The sequence below is a fragment of the Helicoverpa zea genome, chromosome 23, assembly GCF_022581195.2.
Source record: "Helicoverpa zea isolate HzStark_Cry1AcR chromosome 23, ilHelZeax1.1, whole genome shotgun sequence".
NCBI classification, from domain to species: domain Eukaryota; kingdom Metazoa; phylum Arthropoda; class Insecta; order Lepidoptera; family Noctuidae; genus Helicoverpa; species Helicoverpa zea.
The window spans coordinates 5,167,225-5,193,525 of record NC_061474.1 but is presented as its reverse complement, the minus strand read 5'-3'; the positions used below and the strand labels follow the sequence as shown (position 1 = coordinate 5,193,525).

Sequence of the window (26,301 nt, the reverse complement as noted above, 5' to 3'; positions counted from 1 at the left end):
GCTTGATAAGTTGCTCGATATTTATAAAAAAATCAAATCAAATACTCAATACTCAATTCTTTATTATATATGTTATTATACATTATATATGTTATAACAGGTGGTACATTTAGATTAGTGACAATATGGACCCTATAGGGCACAGCTTAAAGAAGTAGGAGAGTTTTAATACTAGCTTATTATTAAATTATAGATAGATAGATATATTCTTTATTATGCACACCAATTAAAAAAACAACAAGAACAAACAAAAATTTTGAAGTTGGTGACACAATGGGCGGTCTTATCGCTAAAAGCGATCTCTTACAGACAACCTTTGGATGGATTGTAAAAAAGGAATTAACCATATCGCAGGTAGTTTTGGTGCACTATGTATATATAATATTAACCGTCAAATCCGTAGCGGACCCCAATCGGGGTCTGAACATCAATGTCACCGTAAGCTCGGTTTAGACCCCAATTGGGGTCTGCGATTCAGTCATACACTTTCCTAATTATTTACGCTCATATTTATTTTCTTTCCAATCAAACCACATTTGTGAGTACTAAATAAAATAACTAAATAAATTTAAATTATTATTACGCATTCAAACCTTTCATATTTAGCATCCCGTTAGAAATATACCTTTTTAAAATCCAATCGTAATTACCGGGAATTCTGATTGAACTCGCCATGTTTGTTTACATTAGTTGTTTTTTTAAATTTGAAGACGCATAGACAAGATGGCGACGGTGATAGAAGTTTTGCATCGAATGATCCGATTCGTTAAAATAAAGAATCGATTTAATAATTTTATATTATTTGATATTATAATATTACTAAATTGCACTTTTGTATACTTACCATAATCTGAAAATAAATTAGGAAAAGTAAAATGACTTAATTTATTTTGAAAAAAATGCTAGAAAATCAGTGGTAGAAAATACGTTGTAGCCGGAATAAAAAAAATCTTCGGTTTTTAGGGTTTCTGAAGACGGCAAATGAAGACTTATTCTTCGGGTGTTTTATGTGCAGGATTCCTGTAGATCTGCCAAACTTAATGGCGATTCGTTACTTCCAACTTTTTAACTGAGCGGCAAAGCTATTTGACGAGAGCCGTAGTTAGGTGTAGTTATCGCAAAATTTTATGACGATTTTATTGTTTGAAGGGGCAAATAGTTCGCTGTTCATCGAAAGCTGGTCCAAGATGGAAAGATGGCCGCCGCCGACTTATTTTTAACCGACTTCCCAAAAAGCGGAGGTTCTCAATTCGACCGTTTTTTTTTGTATGTTTGTTACGCGATTACTCAGCCATTTATTTATCGATTTTGATGATTCTTTTTTTGTTTGATAGCGTGTACTTCCGAGGTGGTCCCATTATCATTAGGTCAGGATCTGATGATGGAACCTTGAGAAATCGAGGGCGACTTTCGAAAGTTGCAGAAATACATAGGTTGAAATCTTATCACTCAGGTGTTTGCCTGGTAGCACTATTCAACAGTGAAGGCTTTGAGCTGACCTGATGATGGAGACCAGTGAAGGTCGAGGGAACTCGACAACTGAATATTTAAACTTTCTCGTGTTTGTGCTTATATTATTCGTATTTACGAGGCCTCTGCAACAGTGAAGGAGATGGAGACGAGAGAAGTACGGTTGTCGAGTTCCCTCGACCTTCTCTGGTCTCCATCATCAGGTCAGCTCCAAACCTTTACTGTCTCATAGTGTTATCAGATATACATCTGAGTGTCAAGTTATAACCTTATCTATGCTTACAATTTTCGAGAGCTGCCCTCGATTTCTCAAGGTTTCCATCATCAGATCCTGGACCTAATAACAAATATGGGGAATATACCCTTTCGACCAAAAACAAACATCCAAATTGAGAACCACCTCCTTTTTGGGATTCGGTTAAAAATATTTGGTGACTTTAAAATCAATCAATTATTATGTCTCTAACCGACCACGGGACTACAGAGTCCCGGATTTTTGGAAGGCGAACGTGGGGCCGAAGCCAACACGCTGAAGCCCTTTTGAGACAACTTTAATGAAATGGTGACACAAAACCGACGATTATCCCTGTATACACTATAGAAATGTACCCAAGGACAATGCCCGGTTCTGTGCTAAACTATTGCTAACTATGGATGAAAACTACTTGGGCTATTGTGATGGGATGCTAGTGGACTAGGAATGGGGAAACTACGGGAACTATGGCACCTGCCGATAACAATGTAATAAATACACGTAAAAATGGCAGGTGGAGACTCGCCAACTCACTTACTGGGCCCCCGGGAATCAGTCGCTAAATCGCAACAAGAGGGCAACAGGTACATGAGCGGCTGAAGGGTGAGGAAACCTCGGCGGACTTTAAACGCAGATCACGCGCTCCCTGTGGGTCCAGCATCACCGGCCCACTCGCCACTTACCACGAGGCACCTACCCTCCGAGCGGGCTGCTAACCCTACTCTAGCGACTCCACTCTGACCGGCCGGTGAAGGCAAGCCAAGAGGCGGGAGACCTCTCCCCCGTCATGCTTCACTCCGGCAAGCCGGAGATGAGGGACAGTATACTCTCCCTGGAGCACTCGGATATATAGCCCCGCGGGGTCGCTACTCCCCGTCATCCGCCTCAGATGCCCTGCGGGGCAAATCAATCAATTATTATTATTGTTTCTCATCATCAAATAAGTACATACCTTTGGTAGTTACAAATTGCATTATATTTCAGAACACCCGCATACCCTCCGCCGAAACAAAAATGTTAGAATTGTTGAGAAACAATATAAGAATAAATTAAAATTCCGTAATAGGTAATAAAAATTCAATTAAAGTTAAAAATTATTACGAATGACGCAACACCAAAATAAATAATACATATAAAAATTTAATGCTAAAAACTTAAATATCTTTTTTCTTAACAACAAAAACAAATTGAACCTATAATTTAAAATTAATAAATAAAATTGAAATAAGTTGCTATTAAAAAATAGGTATATATAAAATTGGTATTCGATTATTTATAATAAATTTCCGATTTAGGTATCGAATGCACACCGCTGATTGAAAAAAAAAAATACTCCATTCCAAACTCTACTTGTCTGTGACTTGACTGATCTTGTAAATTGTTCATTTTTATTGTGTATTTTATGTGCTGATTTTTTAGTTATTGAACATAAATAAGTGCACGAAATGTATTGCAACGGATTGAAAATGTTATAAATATGACGTTTGTGTTGTGTTTGAGAAAGTGATGCGATTACTTATTGGTAAGTTTTCACCAAATTTGAAATGCCTAACTTTTCGATAGACTTAAAAACACCGTAATTATTATCTTTTTCTGAATTAACTGACCCCATTTGACCTTTGCACGTTGTTGTCAAATAAGTGAGCTCTAAAGTTATAGTTAAAATACTTCTGATCAGGCATTACGGACTTAGAATTCATGTGTTGAAAGTTAGTACAAATTTTTTACTTCCATGTCGCGATTCAAAATATCCCGCCGAATCAACGGTAAAGTCATATGTCAAAATCTTGTCGAGCAGAGGGGTTAATACATAAAACAATAACAAATAAAATATAATAAATATATATATATTTATATATATAATAGATAAATATAACAGAAATATGTATACATATATGATATATTTTTAAAGTCGCCAATTAAACTTGACAACAAGTCTGCAACAGTATGGTATTATACCCAACTACAAATTAGAAAGGTAGTGTTTTTTTACCAGGTTCTTGAAAACTGCTAAAGATTGAGCCTGCCTTATTGTTACGGGCAACGCATTCCACAACCGCACAGCTTGAACAACTTAACAATATATTTACAAACATATTAATTTAAGTGTACATGTGAGTGTCGGTGTGAATGGGTGTGTGCGCTTGTGTGCGTGTGTTTGTGTTTGTGTTATGATTTGTATGTGTGTACTTTTATATAGTTTTTATTTACTAAAGGATTTGTCTTCCATGTATTCTTTTACTGTGTAATAACATTTGTCGTTGAGGAATTGCTTTAATTTCTTTATAAATATTGGAGTTTTATTGGAGTTAAATAGTACAAGAGAAGACGTAAAGAAAAAAATTAATTCCCTACGAACCAATTTTCGGAAAGAATTGAAAGAAGATTCACAAATCGAAATCATCGGGAAAGGGTACCGATGAGGTTTACGTCCCGTCTGCCTGGACGTATTATGAATTGCTGTTTTTATCAATGATGAACATCGTTTCTTTCTTGATTGCCTTTTTTTAGTTAGTAAAATTAATGCAATAATCAATGCAACGACTTTTTTCTTTCTTTCCATTATGTTCAACGTGCGCACATGAATCTAGCTGCGGAGCGACTAAGTCAGATTGTACCATGAAAAATTGACAATAATATTGTGTAGTGTGCGGGGATCATTTTATTGGTGAAGATTTTGACAATCTTGCATTGACAATATTATTGAGTGTGTGCGGCTAGCCTTATATAAAGTTCTAGAATTAATGCTACGTCATTAAGTTGTATGATAATTTACGCATCGAGAAAGGTAACTTGCAAAATCACACTAGGCACTCAGCTATGTAGAGCCTTCTGACAAAAATTTGTAGTTAGATTAGTTGAAACTTATCTGATACTTAACGGTGATTTCTTTTGTTCTATCATACACCTTACACCTTTTCATCAATAGTTTAAAAGACGATTTACTTTTGTTTAACGTAGGTATATTATTTACAAAGCCACGTCGTTCGTTACTATCTAAAGTGTGGTTGTATAAAACGGCTCAAAACTTGGAAGATCCGGACCTCGACGGTACTAGGAGTGCTGTTATTGAGAAATCACGTGCAAAATGGCGGACGCAGCACATCCAGGGAATATCACAAGAAAACAGCAAATTCGTCTAGAAAAATAGAATTTAATTTACCCTCAACCTCTAAGCGGCGAAATGTTTAAAGTACAATCACAACATTAAGTTTCAAATATAAACTTCTATGAATGAATTATATTCATGTAATAATTAATCTAGCTACCTGGATCCACAATTTCTCATAGTAATATCATAAATTCTTCAAGCACAGCAAAATAAAAATAAAAAGCCAGAAATTAAAGTGTTTAATAAATTTATTAAAAAAAAATACAAAACAAAAAAACGCTCGTCCATGCTTGCTACCCAACGTTATAAAATTACAAAATAAACTAGTAAATAGCATGTGTTAACAAGTTATATACATAAATGTATATATTTTATATAGTGCTTATACTTTGCAAAGTGAGGAATAACAACAACGTAAGGACACGATGACGCTTCTGTGCGCAAGTGTACAAACGCCAGTTACGAGAAATGCTTGTAAATGTAAACGACAAAGCCTTTTATATTATAATATTATGCAACCCGATATAACTAAAAATTTCGAAAAATACATTAATAAAATTCCTCTTTCTATATAAAATACATTTCTTTTATGCTAAGAGAGACCAATGCGGCGCGAATATCTAAAATTCGCTAACTAGTAGAAATATAAACTTTTAAATATATCTTTTGTCAATAATATATTACTTTTCAAGTCTTAAATTACAGATAACCTAATACTGAAAAAGTAACCTTTGACATCCACAGAGAGTTCAAAATATTTATACCAACTTACGTTCACTCGATATGTTACATGTAAATATATTAATTTATTTAAAGACAAATGTTTTAGTAAAATGCTGCCATATACAGCCTACAGATCGTAATTACGAGATATTTTGATAACAAGTGGATTCAAATCAAAACAAAGTTGGCACAAATATACAACTAGATAAAAAAACAGAGCCCCAAAATTCGTAACAAAATAAATACTCTTAACACTAATCAAATCCTTCCAAACTAATTTCTAAACAAAGTTCGGGACTCCGTTCTTACAAGCACCTTAAAATAGTAAATATAATCTTTTTTAGTTTTACTAAAAATATAGCTTCTTTTCGTATTATAATTATGGAAGAATGCTTAAACGTATCTGCATTGACAAAAAACGTGGAACCATAAACTCCTTTACAGAATCAACGTTCAATTACATGCTAACTTTAGACTAGAGACAACTAAAACATTCATAAAGATATAATTTCGTTTAAGTGTATAAATATAGCTCACTCTAGTGGCCGGCCCGTATAAACAAGAACAAAAAACCATCGAGCGAACACACGTTCGAACTACCGACAAAACTAAAATCGAACCTTCTCGCTTCTACTTCGGTTACAGCTCGCCGCATACGTCATTACAACTAATAAAGTGAAAATACTACTAACATGTGCTTCGTACCAACCAAGCGACATTTATAACGTTTCGTAGCACTTGAAAACAAAGTATACACTCCAAGAAGACTAGGCGCAACATTCCATAGATGGATGCGACCATACGAAAAATGTGTGCAGTATGCAGTGGCGTTAATTCTGGGGCCGGCACAAAGAAAAATGTACCTTAATGTTAAACAAATTAGTGTCGGAATGCGACAGGGGACCCGTCAGTCCGTGTGCAACCAAGCGATCAACGATATATGCGTGTTTTTTTAGAAATAATTATAAGGTTGTTAACAAAATATCGAGGGATGATCTTGGGAGTCCATTACTGTTGAGAAGTCACTGAACCTGTCAAAGAAAAAAAAAAAGATTATACTTAGTTCTATAATATTCCCAAGTTTGTATGTACTTTCTAAGTATATCTTAGGCACCAACGACTCTGTTTCGGATGGCACGTTAAACTGTAGGTCCCGGCTGTCATTGAACATCCTTGGCAATCGTTAGGGGTAGTCACAAGCCAGTAAGTCTGACGCCAATCTAACCAAGGGGTATTGTTGCCCGGGTAACTGGGTTGAGGAGGTCAGATAGGGCAGTCACTCCTTGTAAAGCGCTGGTACTCAGCTGCATCCGGTTAGACTGGAGTCGACCCCAACATAGTTGGGAAAAAGACTCAGAGGATGGAGTTCTATCATATTTCCCCGGGTAAAAAACTGAGAGTAGTAGGATCCATCTCAATAGAGAAAAATGGAAGAAGATGGAGGCCTATACCCATATGGGATCCATTTTTTAAATTAAAAAATTGGTTGTTTGTAAAGTAGGTTTACGATCGAGATGTTTACGTGATAACGTCTTATTGGTGATATAAGTTTTTGGGAAGTAAGGAATTAATGAAGAGAACAATTTTTTCAAATTTTAAATTACATCTATCGTTTTATTCACACTTTTGATGATAAATTTCGGGTGTAAAATGACAAGTTTACTTATTCGACTATGACATACATTTTTCTTCATCCATACATGTGGGAATGTATCCGAATATCTGATTGATTGAGTGAAAGTGTTTTAGATGTGTATCCGAACGATGAGAGTGAGATGATGAACGAGAGAGCATGAAAGAGAACGAACGAGAGAGTACTTTGCGAGCATTATGCTTTACGATGGCTTTACGACGACACGATTGAAGACGACGTTAAGATTAAGAATAGTTTAAAGGATTTTGATTTTTGTAAAAGCTGCTAATTGGTTGCTAAATAAATGATAAGAAGATTTCCGAGCCGTTTCGCTGTTTTTACCCCTACATACATTCATACAAACATACTTTTATACATTTATCCGCACGAGAAAATCTCCATTCGTTTGTATGCCGCTAGAGTGAGAGAGACGGAAGATCGGTCCACTCACTCGAACGCTATGCCAGCCTCCGCTCGTGAGGATTCCGCGTGACAAGTTTCACGGAATGACTGGCAGCGCTCGAGATGAGACGGGAGATCGGTCCGTCTCTCTCTCGTTATACCTGCGATCGCGCTAGTGAGGTTTTGGTGTGACACAAGTTTCTGAACGTGTCACCCGACTAAAACGATTTTAAAGACGTTATCACGTCAAAAAATATACTTACATACTATTGTAAAGAAATTGAAATAAAAAGGCTTTAAATAATAATAATAAATAATAGTAGGATCCGATGTGTGGTTACCTCGGCAGCGATGGGCTGGTGCCTGGGCGGCGCGGGCTCGACGCACAGCAGACGCGGCTTGTCGTCGCGCGGCGGCTCGCCCGGCGCCGCGCCGCTGCCGCCCAGCGACATCTGCGCCAGCGCCGCCAGCACGCTCTCCATGCTCACGCCCGACCCGCTGTCGCCCTCGCCCTGGGTAAGTAACAACTATTAAGTAAACAATCAGGGCCAGGCCACACGCTGGCGTGACGCCTGAGCGGTGACGTGAAGTCGTGGTGGCCGAGTGGTTAAAGAACCAACCTCTCGAGTGTGAGGGTGTGGGTTCGATTCCAGGTCAGGCAAGTACCAATGCAACTTTTTTAAGTTTGAACGTCTTTCAAAGTATATCTTAGACACCAATGGCTGATAAAAAGCTGAAGGAAAAGATCTTGAGGAAACCTGGAGTCTGAAATCACCAATCCGCATTGTGCAAGCGTGGTGATTAACGCTCAATCCTTCTCCATGTGAGAGGAGACCTGTGCCCAGCAGTGGGACGATAAAAAGGCTGTAACAGATGAAATTAGAAAAAATAAAACAACTCACCTTTTGCGGACTTGGCTTGAAGAAATGTAAGTAACAGAAGCCACGGAATCCCTGCAAAAATAATGAATCATTAATCAAACCTGCTTAAACTATGGCACGAAGAACATGATGTAATTAAGGTGAAAGTTTTACCTTCCAGACCATGATCTGTGGCTTGACTCCGCGTTCAGACAACGCCTGTTTCAGGTCGCGCACTCTCGTGTTCGGACTGATGTTGGATATCTGACAACAAACGAACAAAATATACATTATTTCATCACTTTGGACGCCGAGTTGATGGGGGATCAACGCAATGGAAAATTATCAAAATATTCAAAGGTGCTTTGCGCAACTAAAGGAGGTGTTTTTGAAATGATAAATTATTATAGGTAGCAAGTGTGAGCAGAGCATATGCAAACGACTGTGGCTCAAGGGATCACTTTTTTTAGCATTGTGCAAGCGTGGGGATGTGGTCACTGAAGTGTTGGGCTGACCAAATAAAGACTGCAATCAATGGTCCACTTCACGAATACGCAAGGAGAGCTACATTACGAGAAGAATGGCGACGGATTGTGAAGCTTGCTACCATGCTTGATATGACGACCACGACCACTCTGCCAAGAGTGTGACGACAAACAAGAAGTTAGGTTGTAGTTATGATGTAGTACCTTGACGGAGAAGTCGATGTCGGGTCGCTGGCGCTTGGGGCGGCGCGGCTTGTCGTTGTCCTTGCTGGCGGACTTGTGGCTGTTGCGTCGCCGCGCCGAGCGCCGTGCCTTGCCGCCGCCCTTGCCTTCCTCGCCCTCTGTCGTGTTGCCCTGAGAAGAGAAGGTTCTATGTCAATTGGTATAAAAGAGATTTTGAAAATGAGCATTCAATTTTCTAGCATTAATATCGAACAAAAGACAGCGTAATAATATATTTTAGAAGAAAAATGAATTAGCATAATAAATTAATAAAGTATATGTGACCTCTCCCTCGCTGTGGCTCTTGTGCGAGCGCGTGCGGCGCCGCAGCCGGCGCGGGCGCTGCGCCGCGCGCTCCTCCACGTCCGTGTCCACCTCCTTCAGCGTGCAGGCCCGGCCCGCACTGTGCCACAACACAAACTTTATTACAACAAGACATTACAAAAAAATAGAGGCATAGTAAACGAGAGACGTAGTTTAAATATCAAAACATGTAAATAAGTATCTATCGATTATGTCTATCGTTTCGAAAACGGAAAGTGGCCAATTACAAAAAAAAAAACATGAAACATTCACACTATCATCTTACAGTACATAAGATTCACAAACAGTCCAATCATAGTCCTAGAGTCCGAAAATAAATCATACTTTTGGAAACATGCAACTAATGAAACGTTTCTTACCTCCCCACTCAGAGACATTTAATGGTTACTTAAGCCATTCCTTAGTGAAGGATTTGTATGACATTCCGTCAATAAGGAGTGACTTAAGTAATCAAATGTCTCTGAGTGTGGAGGTTAAAAGCCTGCAAATAAATACCTACTTATTCCGAATGCTTAGACAGTCAGTTAATCCGGCGTCAAACTAAAGTTTGTGACTAACTCGTGCTTGTTTGTCACATTTTTTATTTTTCATTATTTTTTTTCCTAAAATAACTATACTCACAGCATCTCGATCTCTCTGAGCTGTCCGAGTATCGGCATGAGCTCAATACGGCGGTTGGACAGCAGATGCCACAGAATGCCTGCCGGTCGCTGGCTCATGCGTTGAGTTTGTATCACCTAGATATAAACAAATTTGTTAGTTCCTGCTTGCCTGGTACTTTCTTACAGATTTTGATTTACTTTTGTTATTGTTCTTACAGATAGATTTATCTGTAGATTTGCTTACGGTGAATTTCTCGCCTTCAATCGGTATTGGGTTGCCCAGGTAAATGGGTTGAGGAGGTCAGATAGGACAGTCGCTCCTTGAAGACACAGGTACTCAGCTTCATCGGGCTAGACTGGAAGCCGACCCCAACGTAGTTCGGAAAAGGCCAGACAGATGATCCGTTGATTGTCAAAATTCAACCTCTAATCGCAAATCAGCGGATAGATATCCACAGTGCTAGAGTTATAGAAGTCTGCAGTAAGAGGTTTTTGTAACATCTTTTTATTCGAGTAAACATTGTGTATAAAGCGCAATTGTGTTGCAAGGAAAGAGAAAGTTACCGGTATACAATATACAGAGGTTGATGTTTTTTTCTTTTTTTTTTAATATATAACTTTCTAACATTTATCTTCTCTTTTACCCAATATGCAGGCACAGGGTTGGCTCTTGGCCCTCATTTTAAGTTAAATGTAATTTTAACAGTTAATATCTTATTTGACGATCTTATCGCATAAAAAAGGGTTATTTTTTAACATACCTGTGTTGGCGTGATAATGATGTCAATGGGGACATCATGTGGCCCGAACAACTCGGCGGGCAGTGTATCGAACACCTACAATAAAAACAATACATTTTACTACTACGTCTACACTTGCATGACAAAAATGTACTTCAAGTATTTGGTTCACCACTTTTTTTATCTACCATTTAAATATTTAGATGTTTTTGTTTGACAGATAAGTTTGAACAAAAGGTGGTGAAACTAACCTGAAAAATTTGGGCCCACTTTCACCGATAATATAACAGCCTTACTAAAAAAACTTAAACATCTGTTGAACACTTCTCCAAAAAAAGTGTGGATGCAAAACGGACCTTATTTCAACGTCATAATCTGATATTTTTATAGGCAAGTGTTCAACATTTAAGTTTTTGTGGTACGGCGGTAAATGTCTGTTTTTCTTATAACAACTGTTTACTTTGAAAATTGAACGTGAAAATTCATAAGCAACACTTGTTTTAAGAAAATTGACATTTATAATATCGGTGAACATGGGTCATGTATATTAATTGATAGTAGGTAATAAATAGTTAGTACGGGGTTTACATACAACTACATGTTAATAAGGGAGTTATAAAAATTAGGAGTACAAATACTACAGTTATAAAAACGACGCCACATGGTATTAGGTTTAACGCACACATCATGGAGAAGTTTACGATACCAAATAAATATTATATAAAGACAATTTTATAAAGCTATGTACTATATTAATATCGTGTTCCAAACCGGAACATTTATCAAGTTTATAGGATAAATGCATGATTAATTTTCAATTAAAATAATTTAATAAAATCTATTTGAAATCCCCCAAGTACCTATAAGGTCTTGCACGCAATATGGTTTTTAATAGCCGATAATTTTATCGCACAAATTCAACGTATGAGTTAGTGTGGACGCACACTGTGGGATTCTTGTTAAAACAGCGCAATACTAAACGTATTTTACGACAAAAATCGTATAGCGTTTAGAACGCCTTATATAAATTACCCTTTACTAATTACCCGTAACCGTAATATAAATTTCTAAATACATATACGAACATTTACATTCTACGACTACAGAAAACAAAATATAGAAAAAAAAACGTAGATAAAATATATGTAATAACATGCATATACCCTACTCATTTTCCCTTGATTTTTCCTATCCCTCCTATATAAACTTCTCCATGAGGTAATTTTTACCTGGCAATCGTGCACAGTAGTGGCCACCAATGTGTTTGGCTTGATAGCTTTCATGTGCATCATCAGACCGAACTCCAGGTCTCCGTAGCCTATACAATACATATCATATAGTCTTACAACATATATTATGTATATAGAAGGGAAGATACCCTATGTATTTTGAAATAGATTGAAAATATGTATTGGGATTTTTTATTACACCCTTTGTAAATATTAACCTTCCATATGGTAACTTAGGTATATCAAACTCAAAAGGGGATATGAATGATAATAAATTAAATATGGAGGAAATCCTTACAAAACTCAAAAGCGTATTCAAAAATCTTTTTATAAATATTAAAAAAAAAACAAATATAATTACATTAAAAAAATAAATATAAAATAGATAATTTATTAAGTTGTTTTATATAAAAGATCTTACCTCTTCCCTTGCCGATGCGGTATCCTTCCTTGGAGACGGCGACTGATCCCATCACGACCAAGTCCAGCGAAACGGAATCTTCTATGCCTGATAAGAAAATACTTCTAGATCAGAAAAATACCAAATACAATATAAGGTTAGGTCAAATAGCTACTTGCCGGGGCTGCGGGATTGTTCGAAAGACTTACCTAGGCCCTGGTACATAAAGGCCTTGGTGGCATAAAGAAGGAACATGATGGGTTTTAGTCGGTAAGAGTCTGACACCCTCACGCTTGTAACCCACAGCGGGAGAGGTCATTTGATGATTTCCCAACAAAAAAAGGTCGGATAACTATAGTTAGGTAAACTTATAAAAAACTCCTCTTTTTGCGTCGGGGGTTAAAATCTTAAAATGTGGTAAAGTTTGAGCATTTCGACGCAGCTTGTACGAACAAAAACGCTTGTTTGTTATTTTTTTTTCTCAGAAACTGTAATGTCCGATAGAATCCAACCATCTTATTAAAAACATCAAAAAACCGGCCAAGTGCGAGTCGGACTCGTGCACGAAGGGTTCCGTAAATTACAGTTAAATCAACCTATCTCAAAAACTATAAGAGATACTTTGATCAAACCAAAAATCGTTGAAAGAGTTAATTAGCATGCATCACCTCTATTTTTTTTAGAATTTTATACCCCGTAGTTATAAAAATAGAGGGGGGGGGACATACTTTTTACGACTTTGAGAGCTGATATCTCAAAAACCGTTCACTTTAAGAAAAATGTTTTTTAGAAAACTTTATATCATTTTAAAAGACCTTTCCATTGATACCCCACACGGGTATGTACATCGAAAAAAAAAATTTCATCCCTCAGTTACATGTATGGGGGGCCCCACCCCCAATTCTTTTTTTTACTATTTAGTGTCATATTTTTGTAGCGGTTCATACAACACATATTCCCATCAAATTTCATCACTGTAGTACTTATAGTTTCCGAGTAAATCGGCTGTGACAGACGGACAGACGGACAGACGGACAGACGGACATGACGAAACTATAAGGGTTCCGTTTTTGCCATTTTGGCTACGGAACCCTAAAAAGTCTTTAAAATCGCATGAAATTCTCAACTGTCCATTATGTTGCATAATAATCTTATGAGTCAATGCGTCTTCGATCATGGAACTAAAAAACTGCTTTTAGCGTCTGCAAGGTCAGGAGTGAACAAAAGATAGGAGTTACGCACCTGTGTACTGATGACGTCAGATCAGTACTATAACCATTTGAAATACAAAATGTGTCGAGAAGTTTGTGATCATGACTAAGTTACTAAGTTTAGATAGAGAATTAGTCGCTGTAAGCTTACTTTAGGAAAATCTTGGGCTAATGTGATGGAAATAGTGTTTTTAAATGGTCAAAAATACCAGTTGGAATTGAACTTGGCTACCAAATAATGAAAAATAATGCCATTATGAAAAGTGGATACAAATTGACGCATGGTCCTTTCAAGTCTCAACGTCTTCTGTGCGTGTTGATCCGTCAGTCAACAAAGGATTTTAGAGATAAAATTGATCAGAGAAGGTAATATTACTACTGGAACTTCTGCAGCCAAAGTTTATCATTTCACTAACATATTAAAATTGCAATCGTTTATCTACCGCTACTGCGTTCCTTCCTAAATTCCCAAGAAGACCCTAGTCACATAATCAGTTTCCATTAATTTACTTACCAATAGGTTTTCCATAGGACTCCATTCCGTTGCGCGAGACAGCCTTCCTGATGGCAGCTGGGCCAGTCTCTCCTTCGGGCAGTTCCAGCCGGTTTAGGAACCCTTTCTGCAGACGAGGCACCGGCACGTACAGGGTCTTGTGTTGCTCCAGGCATAGGACCCTATTGAAAAAATAATCATTTTTTTAGATATAAAATGGGTACTGAAACTTTTTTTTTAACGACGTCAAAAATCATCAAATGACCCCTCCCGCTGTGGGTTAGCAGCGGAGAGGGAGTGTCAGACTCTTACTGACTAAAAACCGTCGTGTTCCGTCATAGGCCTTTTGTGTACCAGGGCCGCGGTATCTCTTTCGAACAACCCGCAGCGTACTGGAACTTCTAAGGTTTTGAGGGCAAAGAATAATATCTAACATTTGTATGTATTTTTCTTCAAACGTTTCACATTCAAAATTGTTTCTTTTTCCGCAACTCAGTGCAACACGTGCACTTTTGTCTGAAGCCGCGCGGGTTCCCGTTTAAAACAATCTCAGGCCTGAGACTTTCTGTAGATAGACTGACAAATCTAAAGACTATAATATCGAAGGCATTGGATGCAGAATTTATCCCATAGTGAATAAAGAATCTAACGAAGCGAGGATTAGTTTAACTGAACAATTGCAGCTAATAATTGAACGTGCAATAAAACTGAGGCAACGATATTGATGCGATTGGAATTCAGTAGGAATTTCAGTTATCGCGTAATTTAATAGCTTGGTATAAAGCTGCGTACAGACGTGCTCAATTCAGCGTTAAATCATCAGATTATAAAAGTTATATTATTCATGTTTCAATAAGTTGTCGACTCGTGTGATTGAATGGTGTAGTTCAATCAAAGGGCTAGCTGTTTGGTTGATCTTAGTGAAACTAGAGCGTGAATCATTTGCTTATCTACCAGACTTATATTTTATAGCTCATATTGCTTCTAGGTTAATATGTAAAGTGATAAGTTCTCGTCTAGTCGAACAGGTGAACTGTGCCACTTAAGCTAGGCGTGATTTAACTTTGTCTTGATTTCGAACAGTTAAAGAATATTATTCCAGTTTTTGCAACAGACAATTCTGAACCTGCACTAACTTATTAAATTTTCAGCTCCTCAAATAGAACAGATATTCATTTATAGAATAAAATGTTCTTTATTTATAGAATATTAGATAACTGTTGGTATATTTATTGAAAAAATCTAATGTCCTGATAAAACCATAGGTTAACATTGAAATCCACATTTAGTGCACAAATCTATATTTCGGGACAAATACACGACAATGAACTTTCTATTATTAAAATACACACGAATATGTACCTAGACAATACATTATATTATTGTAAACACCTATACCAGACTAGACTAGCAGTAGAGTAGCAGAGTAGACTGGCAGAGAACGCCTAAGGCGTTAAGTCCGCCGTTGTACAATGTGCATAAAGTATTTTAAATAAATAAATATACCTCATACTACTTAAATACATCTTAGGAAAGTCTGGCATCAAATTACAGGTGTTCTACAAAAAGTACAAGGTCACTTTTTACAGAAACACGTTACATATTCATGAAGCTGTCTATACAATGATAAAGCAACCATCAGGATACAAGTAAATACCGATTGTGTAAGGCATCGGTGATTAAAAGAATATTTCGTGCGTATACGCTGTTGTGGGTACAACAAAGTATGAATTTTATTTAGTAATGTGTCAATTTTACATAGGTGAAAATACGGTGTCAGTCTTTTTTCTACAATGTTTCGTTTTCTGTTTCTTGTACTGGACTCTTTTATCAGAAATGGCCTTATTGTTAGTTCTGTAATAACTCAATACCTCACGCATACCTCACGCGATTTGCCAAATACTACTTATGTTTCGACTTCAATCGGAATCAATCAGTATTTTATTGTGACCCAGATAAGATCATCCTTTGAGTTACCCCCGATTTTCCTAAAATTCGCCAAAACAATTAAATTTGCATCAACTGTGTGTGAAATGAAACACGCAAAGAAACGGTCTGTTATACTTTGTCTGACTTTTCTTTTGGCAGAGTTTTTGCGCCACTTCTTGCCAGCAAAACAAAAGAGCTGTGAAGGGGGCATTTGGGGGCTTTCTTATTGTTCTAAAAGGGTGTTGTTTTTGATAGAATTTTGGAAAATACTGCCTTGCAAGAAAAAAACTTTGTTCTAAATTAAATAGGTATTGTAAACTCACCTTTATCGAGCAATATATAGCTTGTTATAACTAGAAAGTGGATTCGCCTAGTTAACTTAGATTAACTATCGTCTTCACGTACTCACAAAACGTACGAAATTATTATTGTCAAAGGTGTTGATTTACGATTGGATTAGAATTAGCGACTTGCCAGATGCAATTAGTAAGATCTGTTACACCAATTTTAACTCCGGCACCTTCTAATATTTATCGCTTGCAAATAGCTCTCAGCTGATTAATTTAATTATAAGTAATTTGTTTTGACTGGCTTTAACAGTGAATCTTGCTGTATTTTGCTCTTGGGGATTTTTCAAGATGTCTCCTTAGTGATTATAAAAACGCATGAATTTCCAGCCAAAACTAGCATGCTGCACACGGTCGAATTACAAATTATCCCGTGGGAGCTACTGCCCGCACCGGGATAAAATATAGCCTATGTTACTCGCAGATAATATAGCTTTCTAATGGTGAAAGAATATTTAAAATCGGTCCAGTAGTTTTTGAGTTTATCCATTACAACCAACCAAACAAACAAAGATTTCCTCTTTATAATATTAGTATAGAAGTATAGGTATGTCTACTCACTTCTTACTTAAGTAGCTACAAACATGTAAATATGTAAATCTTATATTTAAATACACAATTAGTAATTAGTAATTAGTATAAGTTACATAGTAATACGTTATCACAGCGATTACAGGGTCATATGTACGGAATGCAACACATCATTAAGATATGTAGCAGTATCTGATCAAACAGTAGTATTTACTCAATTCCCGGAATATTGTCACTTTAAAACTGAATGATAAGAATTTAAATTTTGTGGTTATCCTTAATTGCTAACTAATAATTGAGCATGTTTTATAAAAAGTTGAAACCTAGGAATTTGGCATTATTTGCAAAGGGTTAATACCGGGAACAGCCGCAAAAGTATCAAGAAATAAACTGTATGATGTAAATACTAAAATTGAAATATTTATTTAATTATTCTTTAGAGGTCTCACGTCTAGAAAATAATCATGGTATTATCGTCAACGCGTGCGCATAAACTGACAATTATGAGGATAGAATAGGAACGATTGTCATTATATTAAAAGATGTATTGCTTTTACAAAATTTAAAGAGTGTATTATATGTATAACAAAATCATTTACATAAAATATATTTGATTAATTTTGCGACTTACCTACTTATCGTCATCTCTCGAGCCTTTTACCCAATTTCATTAAAATAAAATATAAACTTGTTAAAATTAAATGTAACCCGAAAATACCGCAACATTGCTCATTATAAGTATATATAATTTCATTATAATTTTTCAGCGGTTTGCAGTTCATTGTGTAATAAAGCAGAAAGTTATAAAAACATTGAGTATGGAATGCGTTACTCAACATATCGGTCATGGATTGCGTAAATAATCAATGTGCTTGGGCTACCAAACCACCTGTTTTTACTTGGACTACACAAACAACAATTTAATTCTTATGTGTACGGAAAATTATTGTAACAGAGTCTTTTTCCAAGAAAAGAAGAATAAAATTGTTAATTATTTCTCCTTCTCTTCTGATTAACAAAATATACTAGCCTATTTACTAACTCCAGATTGTCACTAATCACTATAGTTCGGCCATTCAGAGAATGCGTTCCTGACACGTCGCGATTGAACTGACGACGTAACTTTGCAATGGCGTTGCAGTTACGATAAAAATATTTTTGCTGGTTGTTTACCGTTTTAACAATTGAGGAGCATTAAAACAACATTATTATATCAATAATCAATGAATGTTATTACGTCGTCAGTTCAATCGCGACGTGTCAGGAACGCATTCTCTGAATGGCCGAACTATATTATACTGAGGTCTATCAATTTCGCGCTCCAATTGAGAAATATATTGCCTCTATCAGGAAAATCCAATCAGTCCCAGCTTGAGAGCTAAATAGTATTTATTGTAGCTAGTAATGGCTGTTTCATTGATTTATTTTAATGAAAATAATGAGATTTAAACAATTCTTTAATGAATGAACAAAATCCAGTAAAAAGTTAATTTCAATAAAATATTTTTACTGCTAATGTACCGTGATGGCCATAAGTAAGATGTTCATGGATGCGATTGATAGATCAAAATATTGTAGTTTCTAGGAGCTGAATTAGCACTTGGAGGCAATAGGTAGTTTCTTCCCATATTGAAAAATAACTAGCAATAAATTAGAGCTGATCATACAAATGTGCATCTTCTTCAACCTTCGGTAAAACAGCCGTGATACAATTTTAAGCATCATTCTATGTATATTGCTGTAATTCAAATAAAAATATTACCAAACGTTCAACGCGCACGTTCCCTTAGAAACTCTTTACTGCAGAGGTCGTTGACTCCTTGAAACGTACAATAATGTTGAATGAAATAATGCGTATAATCATAGCAACAGTGAAAGTAAACATGCTAATATCAGGCGAACATAAAAACTATTCAGAATTTTTATTTACTATTTTAATTTTAATTAAATCACAGTGTAAAATCAGCTGAAAACTGGATACAATTCTTTCAGTTTGGCTGTTTAGGCGATGAGACATCTCTATGCCGTGGTCTAAAATTAGCCGTGTATTATACGGGTTCTGGAATTTGTCCCGAGCTCGGCGACTAACTCAAATCAACTCAAGACGTAAGAAAAAGGTATCGCTTCAAATTCGCGGGACTGTTGCGATTCTAAGCTGTGTGCCGTCAATCACCAAGCGGCGCGGAACGGACTAACTGCACGAAAGGATGATATAAGAGGTACAAAGCAATCGCTATGTACACTCTATTTTGTGTCGTGCTTGACTTTCTTTGTGATATACCGCTTAATACTACAGTATCTTACTGTTAGAATAGCTGTCGAGGTTTTGCGTACGCAACTGCAGTTTTAAAGGCGAAATTGTTCAGTAAATAATTGCAAATTATTCGCTTGTACACCTACGTATCGATATGAATCGATTTCATAGCGATTATCTGTCGACCCTGAACCTATTAACTTTCTTGGAACTGAAAGAAATGAAACTAAATATTTATTGAGTGGTTTTCGCGCCTGAAGTCGCGTGAAAGTGTTTGCATTCACTGTTGGTATTCAGTGACCTTGTCTGCACTAGAATTTCTCGCTCAGAAGTCCATCAACACAGCTATTAAATCGACTCATACATACTTCTTTATAACGATTATAACCAACTCTATTACCTATGGAATATCTGGGAATCGATTTTACTGAATTTTTATTGTACCTACTACATGTTCATTTGAGAATTATGATTGTGCTGCTGTAACCATCAACTTGGTCGAAAATTTTTTCTCTAAATATTCTCGAGAAGGAGTAGCTCCTAGTAGGATCCCTAGAGTCTTCAGGGCTGACAAGGCAAAAAAGTCTATAAATACTAAACAAAATTGCTCACTAACCTCACAGCCTCCTGCGGCTTATCAGGGTTGACTTTCACGGTGCTAGCATTCTTGAAGACATCCAGCTCTGCCAACTTCGCAGCGGCTTCCGGGGCCCCCTTGAAGTTTGGGATCCTGTTGTAAACTGGCCTCGGGAACATGGCCAAGCCATTGGTCTCCAGATGACGCCATACTTTCAGTCGGAACGAATGCTTCGTTATCTCCTCAGGCACCGGTTTCTTGGCTGAAAGTTTGTTTAGAGTATTTTTATTGTGGGTCAATGAACTCGTTTTTTTATATTGTTTTGTTTAGACCGGGGATTAGGAGTGTGGGTTTGTTGGCACGTTGGCAATTTTGAGATAATTTGTGAGAAAGGTGGAGTATCTAAAGAGAAAGGATGGTTTGAAGGTTCGATCTCATTGGAATATCTAAGCTGACACCATCTATTTCGTGTCTTACAGCCAATTTCTTCATCAAAAGTAGAATCCAAAGTAAAAATCAAAGTAAGGTCTAAAGTAAAAGTAACGGTCAAATTCGCTTATTCTATTAGTTTTGCTGTCACTTTAGCCTTGAAAAAACACATTTGACCGTTACTTTTACTTTGGACATTACTTTGACTTTTATGTTTGATGAAGAAACTGGCCGTTAGTTAATAAATCAATTATTCCGCATACACACCTGAGACACGTAAAGCCTATTTTTTTATAATTTATTTCTATGTATTTTTCACAATTTTCATCGAGATCAATTTAATTTTTCACCTCTACTAACATCGAACAAATCGCTATTTCAAAATGAGGTCAAAGCGATAACTAAATGAAAAACCGAACATAATGCTATATTTATAAAACAAACGTTTTAAAAAGGTAAATGACCTGTGTATTCAACAGTTGGTACGTATGTCGAGTAGAAACGTGAATTGCCTAGGCGTTATGTAGTAACGAACGATATTGTATGAACTGAAGTGTAAAGCTTTATGGGCAATGAAATAGCTAAGAATTACTATAACTTTACTATTGAACGTGTGGGAAATATTCAGATGAAAACTCATTAAGAGGAACTCGGGCATGGTGATGAAGCCTGGTGAAATGTTTGTCTAGATAAATTAGGATAGTTCCCGAAAAAATTAGCTAGCTAGCAGAAGAGCAAGCTACTCAACATGGATCCAATAGTATGGATGGCCAAGAAGTGACAAATGAATGCACAAAATAATTTGCATCAACGCCCATTGGGGAATAAACCTCCTTTTATGGGAGTCACAGGAAGCGATGGTCAGTAGCCGACACGATTTCATAGAAAGAGAAAGTATTTTAAACTCTGGCAAAATAGTACAGGTGTGTCAACGATAGATGAAGAATTGATACTGCATAGAACAGTAGGTATAGAGATTTTTCATCGAAATAGTCGAATGGAGTCATTGCACATATTTATTGCTGCCAAAAAAATCTTGACCCTGATCTTTATTGTATTTGTCATACTAGTAGCTATTTATTTACTTGGGTGCGTCATTGTCGCTTAAATTATACTAAGAAATACATTACTACTTACTGACCAAAAAAAATACTAGAATAAGTACAGCAAAGTCATCGAAGCCTACGACGGTGATATTCGGTAAAAAATCTTCGTAAGGCCTAAAATAAACGAACTAAGGTCCTACAAATTCCGCCCACCTTATCATAAAACGTGGTTTTAAGAAGTACCCGCTTTAGCAATAGGCTTAGTCCACTAACTTTGACGGTGGTTTTAAACGTGGTACAAAAGCTGGTACTTTTTTAATATACTACCACGTTTTATAATAATGTGGCGTGAGTTTAGACATGATTACAGATGCAAAGACAGGTAAGTTCGAGCCTAATAAGTCTAGAGCTGTTAGGTTCTCACTGGTACACAAATAGGCTTACGTAGACCCATGGCCGTCAAATTGATCAATGCGCCAGCCTGCATTATGAATGGTCAATGTGATATTATTATAATATTTGGTTCAGGGACCTATGACAATAATAGGAAAAATATTGATTGTATAGTAAGTACTTAGTGTTTTTCAATAAGGAGGCAAAAAACAATTGCAGTTTTACGACGACGCCATTGTTGATCCTTTCTCATAGTATGATTATTTTGTCATTACTTAACTATCTCTGAATATTCAAAATAAATGTGTGTTGAATATAGATAAGGCTAGACACACATTTGAATCAGGGGGCATCGATTTTAAAATTACAACTCTCATGCCGTAAAATGGGCATACACCAAGGAACTCAAGTACAACGTATAAAAAAAATAAGTTCAAAAGCCATATAAAATAACCACGTGCGACTATGCGAATACTAAGTCGATAAAAACAATACGAGTCGCTGCAAATTACCATGACTTGTTTACATAAGCAGAAAGTTATATTGATCTAAATGACCTTGCCACCTCAGTACTATGGGTCAAGTTCAATGGCGAATTGAGACGACGTTGCATAATACTGAAGCAGTATTTTGAAGTTTCTATGTTAGAGGTGCACCCTGGATAACACCACAATAAAATTTTAAATATCTACTGTGTTCCTTTATAAACGATATTTATAATTTACGAATTTTAATAACGGCTAAAGCTATATTGGCACAAAATTGGCGTCATAACAGGAGAAGGACAAACACTATCAAATAATTCGATTATAATGGTAACAAGAAAATAAATGAAGTTTAGAATAATACAATGCTTGTATTATTCTAAACTTCATTTATTTGATCATCCTCGAAAGCAACGGCAAAAGCGCGGGAAAGTACTTACACGTATTTGCTTACAATGCAAGAATTGAGGGGTATTTTGGAAAAATAATTGTGAATTTAGATTTCAAATCACATCAAGTCCACTTTTGACATGAAGTTAGCTTTTATTCTTATTAAAAAGGCAGGGGAAGTATCTTTTACAATATTTTACCGAATTGAACCAAGTCGCTGTAGTTTTTTAACCCCCGACGCAAAAACGACGGGGTGTTATAAGTTTGACGTGTCTGTGTGTGTGTGTGTATGTGGCATCGTAGCTCCCAAACGGATGATCCGATTGTAATGCGGTTTTTTTTGTTTGAAAGGAATGTCATTCGGGAGTGTTCTTAGCTATGTTTGGTGGAAATCGGTTCAGGTCTTCAAGGTCATCAGCTCGTTTGATAAGTGTGATAGGAATGTTACACGCTCAGTTTACTTGCAAGCATATGTGGGATCTGAAATTTGAAACACTAATGTCTTCTGGAACCGCTGAGCTGGTCTGCTGTTAGGGCACGAAGATAGGAGACGTAACCCTGAACTGCCTTTTAGTAAACGCATCGAGTTTGGGCTCGTTGAATTTGTCTTGACTAGTTCTCTTCATGGTTGTAATTGACGAGAACCTGATGCTGGAAATGGGATGTGACGGATGAAACCCTGGAATGCCGGAATGAAACGGATAAACCGATTTATATTTTTGCTGAAAATCTAGAATGACCAAAAGTTAATCTTTATTGATTCTTAATCTGTGCAATTCTCCCAGAGCCAGTTTGTCATGAGGATTGTTAAACAGCTTCCTTTGGCCGTGATCGCATATAGCGACCCTATCTTAAAATAAAAGAAATTAAATGAAGGAAGGAAAAATTAAGGAGCTCCTTCAAAAAGCATGAAATAAAATTAAATTATAAATTTAAAAAAACCCCCGACCCAAAAAAAGTACGCAATTAAACCCTATAAAAAGCAAAAAATAACTTTAAACACTACGTAAGTACCAACTAAAGCATGTCAGACTAAACAAAATTTTGACGTGTCGGGGGACCGCTTTTTACTTTTAAAAATACTTACATAAATCAAATGATACCTACCTAATTACAACACTCGTATAAAAACACGTATCTAAACACAATTATATACAAAGTTATAAGTAGTATATATAATGTAGTAGTATATAATTACTTCTAACGTGAGGCTAATAAATTAGAGCGGTCCCCCGACACGACAAAATTTTGTTTAGTCTGACATGCTTTAGTTGGTACTTACGTAGTGTTTAAAGTTATTTTTTGCTTTTTATAGGGTTTAATTGCGTACTTTTTTTGGGTAGGGGGTTTTTTTTAATTTATAATTTAATTTTTAAGCAAAATAAGTTTAAAACACACCCCATTTTTCAAATTGAACCAAGTCCATTTGACATGTTATATCAAAACGCAGCAAGTCGCACTGAGCCAATCAGAGCGACGTGATCGTTCAAAATGGCATCATATTTTGATTCAAACTGCTCTAAGTCCAGTATTCTGTTAGATCAAATAAAGCTAAGTCCGAAGGACATGGTTCATTTTGACAAAATAAACCTAAATCCAAATTAAAAATTCGTTTTTCTCGTAATCTATAAAAAAATCATAGAAACAATGATAGAAAGGATGATAGAGAATGCGATTTTTGATAGTCACACCACCCTCAAAATAAGATAATAAAAAGTCTTACCCGAACAGAAAAGAAAATCACTTTTTATGAATTAAAGCATTTTGGACATACTTCAATTTGAAATCTAACGTCACAATTTACCAAAAATTGTGATTAAAATGACCAATTCTCAGTTTCAAAATTATAAGTACTTATTAAAATCAAAGCAGTTTAAACATATATAAGCCTGATGACTATATTGTATGCCCAGCAAACATGTGGCATAGAAAACTGCGAGCCAAGGTGAGTCCATTACATGGTTGAAATACAACACCTGTGTCGCACAGGTACAAACATGTTTACTTAAATTGAGTTTTTGTTACTAAGATTGAAATAATTTATAGAAATGTGTAAGTTATGATAAAAAAGGATAAAGATTTATTTTATCATTTTTCTTTGAAATTAGAATTTTGAGATAAGCGGCTTCCTGTCTCAATTTGAGACAACAGACTGCATTATCTTGATTTATTAAAGAATGTAACAAGCCTAACTAAAAAATTAGGGAACTTGTGTAATTTTTACCGACCAAAAAAGAATTCAGAAAGAATCTTTTTTTTTCTTACTGCTGAATAACTATGTCTAAGAAATCATCATCATTACTAAGAAACAAAGAATTTTATCCGATGAATGGGGGGTAGTTTTATTTTTTCTATATTTAAGCAACATTGATTATTCGAAAAACAGAATGTTTGCAAGTAAAACTAAGCTTTATTTTAAAATATTTTCTAAGTTATGTTCAAATCTAATATTTACCGTGGTTACATAGAACTACTTAAGATAAACCGATGCACTAAGTTATTATCAAAACGATACAAGTTGCTAACATATACATTTGTCTCAATGATTACACTCAGAAATAACAACAAAATAATCAGGAAAGCTGACAAACTGATAAATAATTCAACCATGACCTATGCAGCCCACACTTAAATAAATTGACTCTTAATCTACAACACGTAGGTAGACACGAAAAAAATATGTTAAAATGTTCAAGTAAAGGATTTATTAATTTCACACTCATATCTATATATAAAGATACATAGATGAGGCAACCCGCATAATAAGACCTTCAAACCGATGATTCAATGCAAATAGAAAATCTAAATGACCTCACATCGCACACTGACGCTACATCAGTTAATTGAATATAATATTAATTACTGCAGCACTAAAACTTTCTTGCATATTTTCGTGTGATATGCCTCCGCATATTACGAGTACATTGTACCAGGCCGGCGTAATTCTACTACCTAATAAATCAGTTGCATTTTACAAAAGAGGTGGGTAGACCAGAAGAATGTGAGTCATGCTTCACACTCCAATTAAGCTGCCCACAGTATCAATAATTACTGGCCGAGGAAACAACCCAAATCGCGATAATCGATGCACGAAACACTAAAACGCAAGTGAAATTACAACTGCAATCGGATTCTACAATATTTTTTAACATCAGCGTCGAAGAAACTTCGCATTTTCATCATCGATTGTATGTGGGTATTTCGAAATACACGAGGTCTTCAATGCGATATGATTTTTCACGCATTTTCCACGCGTTTTTACTAGATTTTTGTCTAAATTAGTAAATAAAACAGTGGAATAATGATTGTTATTCCATTATTTTTAACAATGAAATGGAAAACTTACTGTTATCCGCGGCGTTTGGCGTACCGTCTCCGTTCTGCATTTTGATAATTTACCGCAATCGGGAGCTCTTCTGCAAGGATTTCGATGATCTAAATGAGAACCATCAAAATTATTTGCAAAATAAAATCCTTCTCCGCCGAACGGAACCGTCACACACAAAAATAGAACGCGAAGTCGCGAATAAAAAACAAATGCAACCAACCTGCCAACAAAAACGTTTTAGAGCTGTGCAAAACTCACTAACCTTTTGTTTAGTAATCGACTAAAAGCATAGCTAGTAAAAAATTTAAAAAAAATTATCACTTAAAATGAAAAGAGTAGTTGTTTGAAATTAATTTATATGTTAATGTCGGATGTTTGCTATTTGTTACATTTATTTTATGCCTGCCTTTACAGAATTCTTTATTTGACAGAT

At 36.0% G+C, this 26,301-nt stretch overlaps 1 protein-coding gene across 1 annotated transcript; it reads right to left on the bottom strand.

The window, feature by feature from the left end:
* Positions 1–5,065: 5,065 nt before the first annotated feature.
* Positions 5,066–26,074, bottom strand: LOC124641850 (methenyltetrahydrofolate synthase domain-containing protein). Its single transcript, XM_047180093.1, has 13 exons — positions 25,887–26,074; positions 19,837–20,059; positions 14,181–14,341; positions 12,477–12,563; positions 12,056–12,144; positions 10,848–10,922; positions 10,106–10,221; positions 9,446–9,563; positions 9,143–9,292; positions 8,628–8,717; positions 8,496–8,546; positions 7,935–8,105; positions 5,066–6,589 (listed from the first exon to the last, which is right to left on the bottom strand). The coding sequence occupies exons 1-13, from the start codon at positions 25,924–25,926 to the stop codon at positions 6,581–6,583; spliced, it is 1,380 nt and encodes a 459-aa protein (XP_047036049.1). The 5' UTR covers positions 25,927–26,074; the 3' UTR covers positions 5,066–6,580.
* Between the last annotated feature and the right edge of the window lie 227 nt (positions 26,075–26,301).

Coding starts and splice junctions, on each gene's coding strand:
- LOC124641850 (XM_047180093.1), bottom strand. CDS start 25,926: ATGCAGAACGGAGACGGTACGCCAAACGCCGCGGATAACA. Junction 12,564..14,180: donor GTCCTATGGAAAACCTATTG/GTAAGTAAATTA, acceptor TTTTCTTATCAG/GCATAGAAGATTCCGTTTCG. Junction 9,293..9,445: donor AGAGCCACAGCGAGGGAGAG/GTCACATATACT, acceptor TTCTCTTCTCAG/GGCAACACGACAGAGGGCGA.